This window comes from Hippocampus comes, unplaced genomic scaffold (assembly GCF_001891065.2).
Source record: "Hippocampus comes isolate QL1 unplaced genomic scaffold, H_comes_QL1_v1.1 scaffold2, whole genome shotgun sequence".
Classification (NCBI taxonomy): Eukaryota; Metazoa; Chordata; class Actinopteri; order Syngnathiformes; family Syngnathidae; genus Hippocampus; species Hippocampus comes.
In genome coordinates this window covers 2,454,925-2,467,517 of record NW_017805139.1, presented here as the reverse complement: position 1 = coordinate 2,467,517, position 12,593 = coordinate 2,454,925, and the positions used below count along the sequence as shown (strand labels likewise).

At 43.0% G+C, this 12,593-nt stretch overlaps 1 protein-coding gene across 2 annotated transcripts in view; it reads right to left on the bottom strand.

The window, feature by feature from the left end:
- The window catches only part of LOC109514327 (Golgi apparatus protein 1-like), a 34,451-nt gene that overhangs the window by 5,425 nt on the left and 16,433 nt on the right, over positions 1-12,593 (bottom strand). Inside the window, exons 6-26 of one of the 2 annotated variants that reach the window (XM_019867300.1) lie at positions 12,106-12,177; positions 11,811-11,997; positions 11,121-11,338; positions 10,603-10,724; positions 10,355-10,456; positions 9,959-10,112; positions 9,826-9,843; positions 9,149-9,286; positions 8,105-8,191; positions 7,950-8,012; positions 7,625-7,738; positions 7,134-7,222; positions 6,821-6,938; positions 6,639-6,731; positions 5,246-5,383; positions 1,982-2,105; positions 1,712-1,854; positions 1,519-1,620; positions 1,341-1,448; positions 1,057-1,177; positions 847-953 (exon numbers count right to left, since the gene is read on the bottom strand). In XM_019867300.1, the coding sequence (XP_019722859.1) occupies positions 847-953; positions 1,057-1,177; positions 1,341-1,448; positions 1,519-1,620; positions 1,712-1,854; positions 1,982-2,105; positions 5,246-5,383; positions 6,639-6,731; positions 6,821-6,938; positions 7,134-7,222; positions 7,625-7,738; positions 7,950-8,012; positions 8,105-8,191; positions 9,149-9,286; positions 9,826-9,843; positions 9,959-10,112; positions 10,355-10,456; positions 10,603-10,724; positions 11,121-11,338; positions 11,811-11,997; positions 12,106-12,177 (2,418 nt within the window). The remainder of the gene's footprint in view (positions 1-846; positions 954-1,056; positions 1,178-1,340; positions 1,449-1,518; positions 1,621-1,711; positions 1,855-1,981; positions 2,106-5,245; positions 5,384-6,638; positions 6,732-6,820; positions 6,939-7,133; positions 7,223-7,624; positions 7,739-7,949; positions 8,013-8,104; positions 8,192-9,148; positions 9,287-9,825; positions 9,844-9,958; positions 10,113-10,354; positions 10,457-10,602; positions 10,725-11,120; positions 11,339-11,810; positions 11,998-12,105; positions 12,178-12,593) is intronic. The other variant, XM_019867301.1, reaches the window with a different exon arrangement.

The window sequence follows — 12,593 nt, the reverse complement described above, 5'->3', positions numbered from 1 at the left end:
CCCACAGAAACCAAATATGTGTCACACCCTAATTACTGTCCATTGCATTCTTAAGTACTCATCATCAACGAGTGGGTACTTAGCCACTGAGCTTTCAGAGGCGCGCAAAAGGAGACTGATGCAGGAAAAAATACAAGTGGAAGAGCGTAAACAGCTGAGCCGTAAGATGAAAGTTGAGAGTCAGTAGAAAAAGAATAAGTGCCAGGCACACTTACACTGCAATAAGAACAGAAGTACTCGCCGTTGTGCAGCCTGTGGCAAATTTACTTGTGGCAAATGTAGGCGGACTTCACCTTGTGACAAATGTGAGATGTGAAGATTGGGTGGAACAATTGTTTGCTTGAAAAATTTGTCCCGCTTGGTACCTTTGTCCTTTTTTTACTTATCTTTGTGTGAAATAAAAATAGTCTTTTTCAAATTATACAGTTTCTCGCAACTAATCTTATTGGATTGACTTTCCTGTCCCGCTGATAAAAAGGATTTCATCAAAGCGAAAATGGCTCCTTCTAGTGCACAGGTGTCAAACTCAAGGCCCGAGGGCCAGATCTGGCCCACCACCTCATTTTTTGTGGCCCGCGAAAGCAAATCAAACGTGTCAATTTCTACAATGATTGCTAAAATCTGTCCAAAAGAATTCTACTTCTCATATGTGATAAATAGGGTTGATATTCTCGGCATTTTCTTGTTACCAAACCCCTCATTACACTAACTTAAACAATAGTCGAATGATCCACTATCTTGACTTCTTCATATGTTTTCACAGTCCTAATGGCCCTCCAAGGGAAACGGTCACTACAATGTGGCCCGTGACAAAAATGTGTTTGACACCCCAGTTCTAGTGGTTACCTTCGCCGCGTAGCTCCACATGTCGATGCGATCCTGAAGTCTTTTCTTACACTCGGGCTGCAGACGAACTCGCTTGTCCTGCAGTGCTTCCATCAAACATGACATCTCTGCATGGTGAGAAGAAAAAGAACACCAGCAGGCCCTCGTCCTGTCACTTTGTTCATATTTGAAGCAAAAAGTGCGTCGCAATGATTGTGTGAGAGCACCCACGTCTTCCTCTTCCAGGCGGGATAGCGGCACAGTGATGTTTGAGGTCCAAGGCGCAGGCTGTGTGGAGGACCGGGTCCACAAAGATGTCTGCTTTACTCCGCTTGAGCATGTTAAAAACCTCCTGCACACAAGAATCCAATGAACAAAGATCTTGACCTTTATAGTAGCGTAGAGCTGTTTCCAATGAACATTGTTTCAAAATTCATGGCTGACCCCCCTGAGTGAGCTGTGGGCATCGAGTACTCAAATATCATGGGAATTTTTTTCAGTGACACATTCAGCACCTTTTTACAGGCCTCCTGTTTGATCTTGAGCAGGTTGACTTTCAGACACTCCTCTACCTGACCGGTCTGCTCCTGAACAGCGGCCTCCTCCGCACAAAGCCAGGAGATCTGAGGGGAGGAAGCGCAAGATAAGGGAACCTCGGAATGAAAAAGTCCAGCTTCCGAATGACGGGCGTACCTCATCCGAGCAGTGCATCTGCAGCTGTGGGTCCAGTCTGTAGTCCAGCGCCGACTCCTGGAGAATAACTCTGATCTGGTCTTCACAGTCTGGAGACAATCTCTAAACCGAAGCGGCACATGACAGGCGTTGTGATAGGAAAGTCCGGCTTTGCCTTGCACAGGGATGGGACATGCCCGTTTATTGGACTGACCTGATCGGCATATTTGAGCTTGAGGCAGGCGATCACCTGACCCTCCAGCTCGGTGTCCTCGCTCGCCTTGTTCAGGATGGATTGGCAGAATTTGGGAATGTCAGCTCGGCACGCTTTCCTTAACACTGGGTTCAACCTGTAGTCTGGACGATGGTGTCGATTCAGATTTCAGTCGGCTTCTTCAAAAGCTGCATGGCCATGCTTGCTCAGGCGCGTGTGTGTGTGTGTGTGTGTGTGTGTGTGTGTGTGTGTGTGTGTGTGTGTATCTACCTGTGTTCTGCGTGATCTGTCTCTTGGTGATCGTCTGTTTACACTTCGGATCCATCAGCTCACTGTTCTTGTTCTGCTTCAGACACTGCAGAACATTTCTGGCGTCTGCTTCAGTGCAGAATCTCTTCAGAAGAGAGTTTGGGATATTAAGTGGTGGGAAGTACAATGTGGATTCTGTTTTTTCAGATCCAAGGACTTGATATGAGTCTATTTTGTCTGCAGATACATTTTTTATCTTCCCTTTTATTAAAACAAGTTGTGTATCGATTCACCAGAAACATTTTTTTTCCTTTTTCACTAATGGTAGTGGGGCTTGTGTCATACTTTTGCCATTCTGTTTGTTGGATTGGATTTTTATTTATGTATGTTTACACAATTGCAGAGACTACACAAGTACAGAGTGTTGAGTACCTCTGTCGATGTTACTGAGTAGAATTTTACACACAGTCAGGTCCATTCAATATTGGAACATGGACAATTCCCATTTTTTGGGCTTTGAACACCCGCACAAATGCTTTGAAATGAAATGAACGAGATGTGCATTTAACTGCAGACTTTCAGCTTTGAGGGGATTTACATCCTAAGCAGGTGGAACGCTGTAGGAAGTACAACGGTTTGCCTGTATGTCTTCCACTATTTTAGGGACCAAAAGTAATGGAACATATTAACAACCAGAAATGAAACTTTCGAATACTTGGTCACAAAGACAATGTCAGTCTGAAGTCTGACATCACCGGACGCTGGGTTTCAACCTTGGTGATGCTCTGCCAGGCCTCTACTGCAACAGTCTTCAGTTTTCCCTTCCGTTTTGTCTTCAGCAAGTGAATCGCATGCTCAATTGGATTGAGGTCAGCCATTCTACTCGTTTGCCTACTCTGAGCATCAAACCTTTATTAAAATATTTAAAAACATTGTTATAAACCGTATTGGCCTGAATATAAGACGGCCTTGATTATAAGACGACCCCCTCCTTTTCAAGACTCAAGTTTGAAAAAAGACCTTTTGAACACCAAATTAATTTTATACAGAAAATAATTACAGTACATCTGAAACAAATGATTATAACAATATATTTGAGAGAAAAAGCATGTTATTTTGCCTCATTCAAATCTAAAGTGCAATCACATTCGTAAATGAATGGCTTCTGGTTTTTGAAATGTAAATTACATCATAACTTCTCATCAGCTGCCGGTTAACCTGGCCGATCTTCGAACCACTTTTCTCCAGATTGTCACTACGTTTCTCCATTTTCTGTTCTCTCTTCTATCATTTTCTTCTCTTTTTCTTCTTACCGCTATTTTTTATTTTTCTTCTTTGTGCTACCGCTATTTTTTATTTTTATTCTTCGTGGCAGGGGTCCACTTTGGCCTGGGGAGTCAAATTCAACATTCGCTTCATTGATATCTGGCGCCATCTAGCGTCTTGAATGGGTATACTGTCGAGACCCCGAATATAAGACGACTCCCACTTTTTCAGTCTTATTTCAATGCAAAAAACACCGTCTTATATTCGGGCCAATATGGTAACTTCACTACTTCACTACTGTGGCTTTTCGCACGCTACTAATGTGCACATAATTTTACAATATCGTATTTCGTTTCATAAATTAGTTTTGGAGCCCTGCAACTTTCGCAGGACATCCTAATGTGCAACATTTGCACATGTGGGAAAAAAAAAAGGATGCTCTTTAGAATGTAATCTAATCAAATATTCAGTGCCACCCCAGATGGTGGTCATGGAAATTCAAAACAGAAGCTATATTTACCCCACATCCTACAGTGTATTGCTTTCGCGGTATGCTTCGGGTCACTGTCCATCTACACCGTGAAGCACCATCGAATGAGCTCTGAAGCTTTTGGCAGAATATGAGCAAATCATATTGCGCAAAACCGCGGCTTCTGTCAACAGTCACCTTCTCAATAGTTACAAGGGAAGCAGTTCCATCGGCAGCCAGACGTGCTCACCTGTTCACGGAACAGCTGAGCAGCCAATTGTTCTCTTACCTTTGTACTTGTGGTGCCTTAAAAAGGGAGGTCGCATCTCCAAACTGTTGTCATTCCTACAGCGTTCACTTGATTTGGATGTACATCCCCTCAAATCAAAGCGCAAAGTCTGCTGTTAAAGCACAACTTGTTTCTATTCAAATTCATTGCGGTGGTGCTTACAGAAGCCCCGTTCACACGGCAATGTTTGGTCCGACGCTGCGCCGAAACAGATCCAGTCGAGCGTTCACACGTGCACATTTGCTCCGACGTAGCTCCTCTGAAGAGCTTATACCGAACCAAATTTGATCCACCTCAGGGAGGTGGTTTAAAAATTTGCTCCAGAGCAAATGCTCGCTTGCGGGGGAGTGGCCTCGCTACGCTCGCTACCAGATGCACGGAATCCGACCCCGGTCGACAGTGACGAGGGAGCCAGCAACACAGACGAAGCCCGGCCGTGCACCCATGTTCCCAGTAAAAGTGTCGGCGATTTAAGCGGTGAAGACAGCGCTCACGATCAAGAAGAGGATCGAGAAAGCAGTGACGTCAGCGGAGCCCGATTTGCAGGCCCGAGCCCGAAGCAAACCCGACATTTCATATTTTATTTGTGAGTATTTTTGGGAGGAAAAAAACCACAAGATTTCTTACGGTTAAAATAATCTACATATTTTTATGAACATGATCAATGCATTTGAACAACGAAATAACGTTGAATAGCAATTAAATTACAGCGCATTCTCTGTTTTATCCAAATTGTTTGTTTTAAAACAAGTATTCCTTAGTTTAGTATCCGCACATTGTTTTAGTGTACATTTTTTAAAACATATATTGTGGCAGTCATAAGGAACACACACGATTGACTGTAAACACGTCTTTATTCCACGACTGCCGACAAGTGGATCTATTCTGAACAAGGACAGAATAGTGTCCGCCATAATATTTATTAAAAGAAAAATAAATAAAAGTCCGCTAGAGAGAAGCCCGACCCGAACCTGTTTTACTTCCGCATTCCTGTCGTTTTGGTCCGCAGCAGAAACTGCACGTGTGACCGCAAGTGGAGCTGCTCCGACGTTGCGCCGGAGCTGTCACGCTCAGCGGCTTTGCACGTGTGACCACTCCACAAAATTTGCTCCGGTGTAAAATATATCGCAACAAAATATTTCGGTGCAGCGTCGGACCAAATGTGTGCCGTGTGAACAGGGCTAGAGAAAATAATGAGAATTGTCCACGTCCACATGCTAATATGTACGGACCTCTGTCTATTTGTTCTGCTTCTCCTCACCTTGATCATCTGCTTGCAGACTCTCATAAGCTGATAGTCTAGCTCCGGGTCGGTCATCTCGGCCTCCTGCAGCTTGAAGATCCGCTGGTGGCAGTGCTGGCTGAGCTGCTTCTTCTGCTCTTTCAGACACTCAATAATCTGAAGAGGTAAGAGTGAGTTGTCAGAAGGGTTGAAGAATCCTCAGTTTATTATGACAACCATACTTGAACCACTGTGTGGAAATATGAGGGAAACGCTCGAAAAACAAACACGCTCCCTCTTTTAGAACTACAAAAAAAAAAGCAATCCGAATTATTAATCGATCAAAATATACTGAACCCACGCAGTATTCAAAAACAGTACAAAAAAAAAAACAAAAAAAAAAAACAAACCCACGCAGTATTCAAAAACAGTACAAAAAAAAACCAAACAAAAAACGATATCATTTAGATTGAAGTTGATGAATTGCTTAAACGCTGTAATGTAACGGAATATTATGAGAGAAAAATTACACATAAATATACCAGAGTGTGTGATGACATCCCTGTACAAACCGGAAGTTGTAGGAATAGATAAGCATAGCATGCACAAAGGTAAAAGCATTTGTTCATATCCCTGTACAAACCGGAAGTTGTAGGAATAGATAAAAGCATTTGTTCAAAAGTAGACGTTTTTCCCTTTCTTTTAGGAGTGAGATATACCAAATGAATGATCCATTACTATACTAGTATCAAACAAATTCAAACTCACAAAGAACAAGGGGGAGGACTAGATACGTTCTTTACTTCTTCCTACTTGCTTTGAACATGTAAATTGTGTTGAATGATGACTACCGTATTTTCCACACTAAAAGGCGCACTGGATTATATGGCGCACCTTCAATGAATGGCCTATTTTGTAATTTTTTTTTCATACATTGGGCGCACCGTATTATAAGACGCAATCTACAATGCATCCACTAGATGGAGCGACGCTCAAGGAAACGCAAACAGAACGATCAGATGTCAGTAAAACGTATTTAGTAAAGCAGCGACACAGTTCACTTAACCAACAGCAAGTTATAACATTGACTCGTTAACGTTGAACTCTCTTGCTGCTGCTCTATTTCTGTGTTCAACTGCGTAACCGATCGCCTTAAGTTTGAACTCTGCGTTGTCAGCATGTCTCGAGCAAGGAGCCATTTTGGGGTCGAAATATTACCGTAATGCCCATACACAAGGCGCATCGGATTTTAAGGCGCGCTGTGCGCTTTTAAGAAAATGGAAGGCTTTTAGGTGCGCCTTCTAGTGCGGAAAATACTGTATTTGTTTTTCTTTTTTAAATTTTACTTGCCTTTACTTCCTGCCAAATTTCTATATGTTTAATAAACAAACAAGAATTTGCTGGTGATCTCCCGTAACTTTCCTCATCTTACCTGAGCATTGCCAAAGGCCACGTTGGGACACAGACGACTGATGTCGAACTTACAAGGATCATACAGCTCCGGTTGCAACCTGATATCCTCTGACTAGAAAGAAGTTGTCAATTTTAGCTGAAATGTGTATTGGCTTCGAAAAGCAGAAATGATGTTTGATAGGCCATCGCAAACATATCAACCATTTCGAGCTCCTCCACACGCAGCTGTTTGCGGCATTTCAGGGAGACCCGCTGCTCTTTGGCCTCCTGCAGCGTGTCATTCCTCACAGTGGTGCTGAGGCAGATGACCACGTCCACTCTGAACGCCAGAGAGGGGATCATTTGCAATCAGATAAGACAGCGCCACCCTTTTCTGATCCCCAGAGGGGAATTTCCAGAATAAGCATCCAATTAAAGTCAGACAATATTAGTCCAGAAAACTTTGAAATGCAAGACAGAGAGAGAAAGTAAGACCGAAATGAAATGCGACAAACTGGAATGGGATTGTACATACTTCTTTTTGATGTTTGGACATAAGCGAAGCACATCTTCTTTACAAGCCATCTTGAACTTGTAAGAGAAGCGGAAATCCTTCATCTGAATCTTGACAAGAAGACAAGGAAACGGTGAGTTTGGGCATCAGCGGTAACTTTCTCACAGCGCCAAATTTCAGTTGTTTATTACGGGGTGCTTTTCACACAGCGAGTCTAAATTTATAGTGTAGTCAATTTCTAAGTCGGAAATTGGCAAAAAGGTTTTGGCAACCACGGTGAAGAATTCCCTCTTACTGGAAAAGGACCAAACCAGAAAATTCAAAAATACAAAAATAAAAACACAGCTTTCAGAGACTCACAATCCACCCGTCCCGTTTGACTTTTTCAAATCTGTCGGCATGATTAATCCAAGTCATGCTTTTTGTAAATAATTGAAAAAGCAGCAACCCCCCTTTACCCTTGCTGAATGTGAAAGCCGGTTAGCGTACCTGTGAGGTCGTCAGGAACTTACCAGCTGGAAGTGTGTGACGCCAACGGAACACTTTTCATTCATCTCCTTTTGGTGTTTGTTCTGAACCAAACATTCCATGAGGTCACCGGTGTCGATTTGGTTGTCGGCCAAGTCCTAAAAACAAACACACACACGCAAAGTCGAAGGCTTATTGCCTCCTACTCTTCTATTTAAATAATGGAGACGACCAAGTTTGACCAAGTATCCCAAATATGACACAGACTTGGTCAGACATCTTAAATTGTGTGTGTTGTTTGTTTCTGGAAGGAGTATTTGTGTGTGTGTGTGTGTGTGTGCGCTCAGAAGGTGGCAGAAATGTTCTCACGTGGCAGTGGGACTGGATCATGGGCTCGCAAGCTCTGATCAGCAGTGCATCTATTTGGACATCCTGTGAGGGATAAAAAAATATGAAAATGAAACAATGTCGTGGTTTAATTTATGGTCTCCACCTACTACTACTGAAGCGATGACATTGCTGACCTCTGACTCCAACTCGGTCAGGTTGCCCATGACATCCCTACAGGCAGACACCAGGTCTTCCAAATGTTCCTGCAGACACTCAAGCTCCTGAGAAGCGACACACAAACACACGCATCTTAAAATTACCAAAGTAGTTTTAGATTGCCAACATAGTTTTAGATTTAACATTGTGAAAATGTAACGACTGTATGGTCTGGGTCCCAAACACAACCCCCCAAAACTCAGTCGGTAGTACCTCCTTGGACATTTTGAAAAAAAAAATCTCCATGACACCACTTTCATCAATTGACATGGAATTCAATCTAGGATGCACCAAAAAGTCTCAAAGAATTTCAACAGGAAGTTGACCATTTTGATTTGAAGCAGCCATGGTGAATTTCAGGGCTCATAGTTGACCAAAACCTATTACACATAGTTTTCAAGGAATATCTTGAAACTGAACCCAATATCAGTCGTCACCTGTAGAGGCAAACTGTTCTATCAACTTTAGTGTTGTACGCATGTCCACAGCTACAATCATTCCTTTTTTTTTTTTTTTTTAAAGGTTTACTTGGTCCGAAAAGTGTTTTAAAATTTTTAATATATATAACATAAATATAATGTTCCTTTGTTCATCTATCAATATTTGTTAGGTATAGAGGCAAGCAGAACAATTACAATGTACAAAAAAAAACGGCGTACCCACTCGCTACCTTTCAGACTACGGCATGGCTTGCTGCGAGTAAATTGAGACAGGATCCTCATTCTAGCCGTGTGTGCGTGTGTGTGTGTGTGTGTGTGTATGTATGTGTGTGTGTGTGTGTGTGTGTGTGTACTTTTTATGGCATTTGTGTTAGATGGTACCCTGTGATATTTTGTGCAGTCGTTTCTAAAATACGTGCCTGGCCTTGAGACAGGTTGGGAACCGCTGATCAATGACATGTAATTCGGTGGACAAAGAGAAAAGAATAAACCAAATAAACCTCACAAAGTAGGCTTACAGAATTAAACAAGCCTACGCTTCAACCTGCATCATCATCAGATTTACAGAGTCCCTTGTCTGACCTGTCCAGTGTCGGTCTTCTCGCTGCACCACTTGCCAAGATCCGTCATGCAGCGCTTCTGCAGCTCAGGGTCCAGTTTCACATCCAGCGCCCTCTGGTGGAGAATTCGCTGAACCTCCACTTTACAGTCTCGAGATAACTGCAGACACACAACTATCATTCTAAGACACTGAGACAAAGACCCAAATAGGACATGAGACCAATTGGAACCAAATTAAATCCTATCATTGGAATGTGGACCAAGCAGCCTCAATATTATGACCATCACCATCTTATTAAACGAAAACCATTCTGGCAGTGCCATCCAAATTGAAAACTATTACTTTTGCAACAGTTGTCATATTTGATACAGTGCTTCTTGGTTTCCTAAGTAGTAGTATTGAATATCATTGTACTGTGCAAGTGGTCATAAAGTTTTGGCTGTGTGGTGTTGAATAATCATAATGCCAACATGCCACATCATCAAATTTTTTTGTATTGTAGTTTATTCCTTCATCTCGTCTTATTTTTTTGGATTGTAGTTCATCTATCAAATAATAAAAGTCCTGAAACCAGCACCGCATATGTTATGCATACAAATTACAACGTCACTCCAACACTGATTCACCATCATCAGTTAAATCATTTGCATCTGTCACCAGCATATTGATTGGCAGAGGTTGCTGACCACTTACTTACCTGAATGTCAGCGTTAACCTATTCAGTTCAAAAACAAATAACAGTTTCATTTTTTTTTTCATCACACTAACAACTTGGAATTCCTCCAATTCAATGTCAAATTCAGATTCGAGTTTCTGGGGTCATATCATACCCGGCGGCCCTGCTCCTCAGTGCGATAGGCATGGCGGTACAGGCAGGAGAAGACAGCGCCTGGCGGCATCAGCTCACTGGTTTCATTCCAGCCATGCGTGTGGCATAGTCGGGCAGCATCGCCTTGGCATTTCTTGTACAATAACGGGTCCAATCTGGAAAAAACAAATGAGAAGGCCCGATGCCTATCATTACTCGTGCCACTAAACTTTTCTTTGCAGTGTGGTATGTAAACAGACTACACATATAAAAACATTGTATGACCAGTAAAAGCCCTACAGTCCAGAGAACAACAATGTCCATCTATGAAAAAATATTCCAGAGAGGTAAATAACTCCACGCTTCAGATGTCGGGGCAACTGGCTTGTTGCTAAATCCTTTCAGAGAGTACACTCACTTCCAGTCCCTTGATATGAAATACTGGAGCTCCAATAGTCGATGCTCACAGTCCTCCACCATCTTTTCTGTGTACAGATGTTCCATCAGACAAGACAAGATCCTGTACAAACACGTGCATGCACACACACAATGAGGGGTTAGCTCTCGAAAAGGAAGGTTCTTTTTCATCTGAATGATAAGACTGATCATTCACATACTGTGCGTGTGTGTGTGTGTGTGTGTGTGTGTGTGTGTGTGTGTCCTCACATTGGGTCTCCATTTCGGATATGTTTGCAAGCTGTCTGGATGACGGACTCACAGGCCTCATTGAGTGCTCTGTCGATCCTGTAGTCAGCGCCAGGGTCGGCTGACTGGATCAGTGTCTGAAGCTGTGGTGGAAGCACAGTTAATGGAAACATTAAAAGGCAACAGCTGGAAAAGAAAACACTGTGGACTACAAAATGTGATTTTTTTTTTCCATCTACTGGAACCAGAGCCAGAAAGCCAAGTGCAAATAAACGTCTGTGGTTGTTTGGTATATATTCCACGATCGCTTGCTGTTAACCTTTATACCTTGGCACATCGCAAGTTACTAACAAGCATTCCAAACTCAGTAGTGTTTGCTTTTAGCAAACACTCCAAATCTCATCTGGCACCATTTGGTGAGCATACTAGCCAAGTACAGTGGCATAAGCTGCTTTCTTTCTATTGAGGACTGGGGGGCACACATAAATGTAAAAGCAAACATTCTAAGCATTGTTTCTGTCTTTCCTGGTGTGACTTACAGCACTCTGGCAAACACCATCAACTGAGGCGCTACGGTCTCCACGGCCGATCCTCATCAGGCAATGCAGAGTGCGGCCTTTGCGGTGAAGGCCGGAGCAGTGAGTCTCAATCTCTGCCCGGCAGTGCAGTACGATCTCTGGACTGAGAGAGAAGTCCTCCATCAGCATCCGCCGATAGTCCAGCATTTCACCTTGACACTCGCCAGTGACCGGGCGACCTAGAGACAACACAAAACAACAACAAGGAGGGGAAAAAAAAGGAAATGGATGATAATGATAACATCATGATTCTAACCTTGTACATAAACATCATGACTCATTTCATCAACAACAATTTTCAGCTAGGATTTAACAAATAAGACACTTTTGGTGGAAGTATGGGCCTCTTTGGCTGCTCATACTGGATCATGTTACGAAGCATCAGTATATCAACAAGGGCAGTGTGTCCTGTCCATGAGCATACAGAATCGGTGCAGTCAGATGGAAATGGTCAATGGCCTGCACTTGTACAGTGCTTTTTAAGCAATATGCTGTCAGTTCTTTCATTCAGTTACCCAATATTTTGAAAATATTGCCACTGTAGCTATAATTTCACCCTTATCTTGTGTTCCAGTCATACAAATTTCAGCATCATCAATCGGTGCTATTTCTTATGAGAAGATGCAAGTTGAAAGTGCTTTAAGAGGGCACCTCGGTGGACGGCGGCCTCAAGACACAGGAGCAGGTACGAGAGACGGGCCTCACGGGCACGCGGCAGGTTGGTATCGAGGCTGCAGCGGTGCTTCCTCAGGTCCAGCTTACAGGCTTTAGCCAGAGAGTAACTGACCCTGTAGTCCTGAGAGATCAGCTTCTGCCGTGTTGTCAGAGCGTCTCTGCACTATAAGAAAGGGGAAAGACAAGATTTTCCTGTCAATTATATTCCAGAAACGCAACCACGTCAAGCAAGTCATGAACCAGAAAACAAGCATCAGTGAGTTGGATGCACCTTTTCTGACATGGCCTCTTCGAACTTGTGGTTGAACAGGCACTTGTAGACTTTTCCCTCTCCTGCCTGAGTCTAGAGTAAAGAGAATAAAAATGGCATCATAGAGCAGTGGTGGCAAACATACGGCCCGTGGGCCGGAACCGGCCCGCAAAGAGGTTCAATCAGGCCCGCAGGATAATTTAAAAGTGAAAAAAATGCATTAAAGACACAGAATTAATATTTTTAACAAGGTGCAATTCATTGAGTATCCGCAAGGTGGCACTGTTTTGATCAGAGAAGAAGACAACAGCAGCCTCAGTCCGTCACTGAGACAGACCCATGACAGCAGAGGCTATCAATAGCACTCTCACATTTACGCATTTAATAGCACTCTCCTTAGTTTGTAAGGTGTAGGCAGGGATTACATTTAGATTTGATTAGATTAGATATCCTTTATTTGTCCCACACTGGGGAAATTTACAGCCTTCAGCAGCAAGATTGTGGGTAGA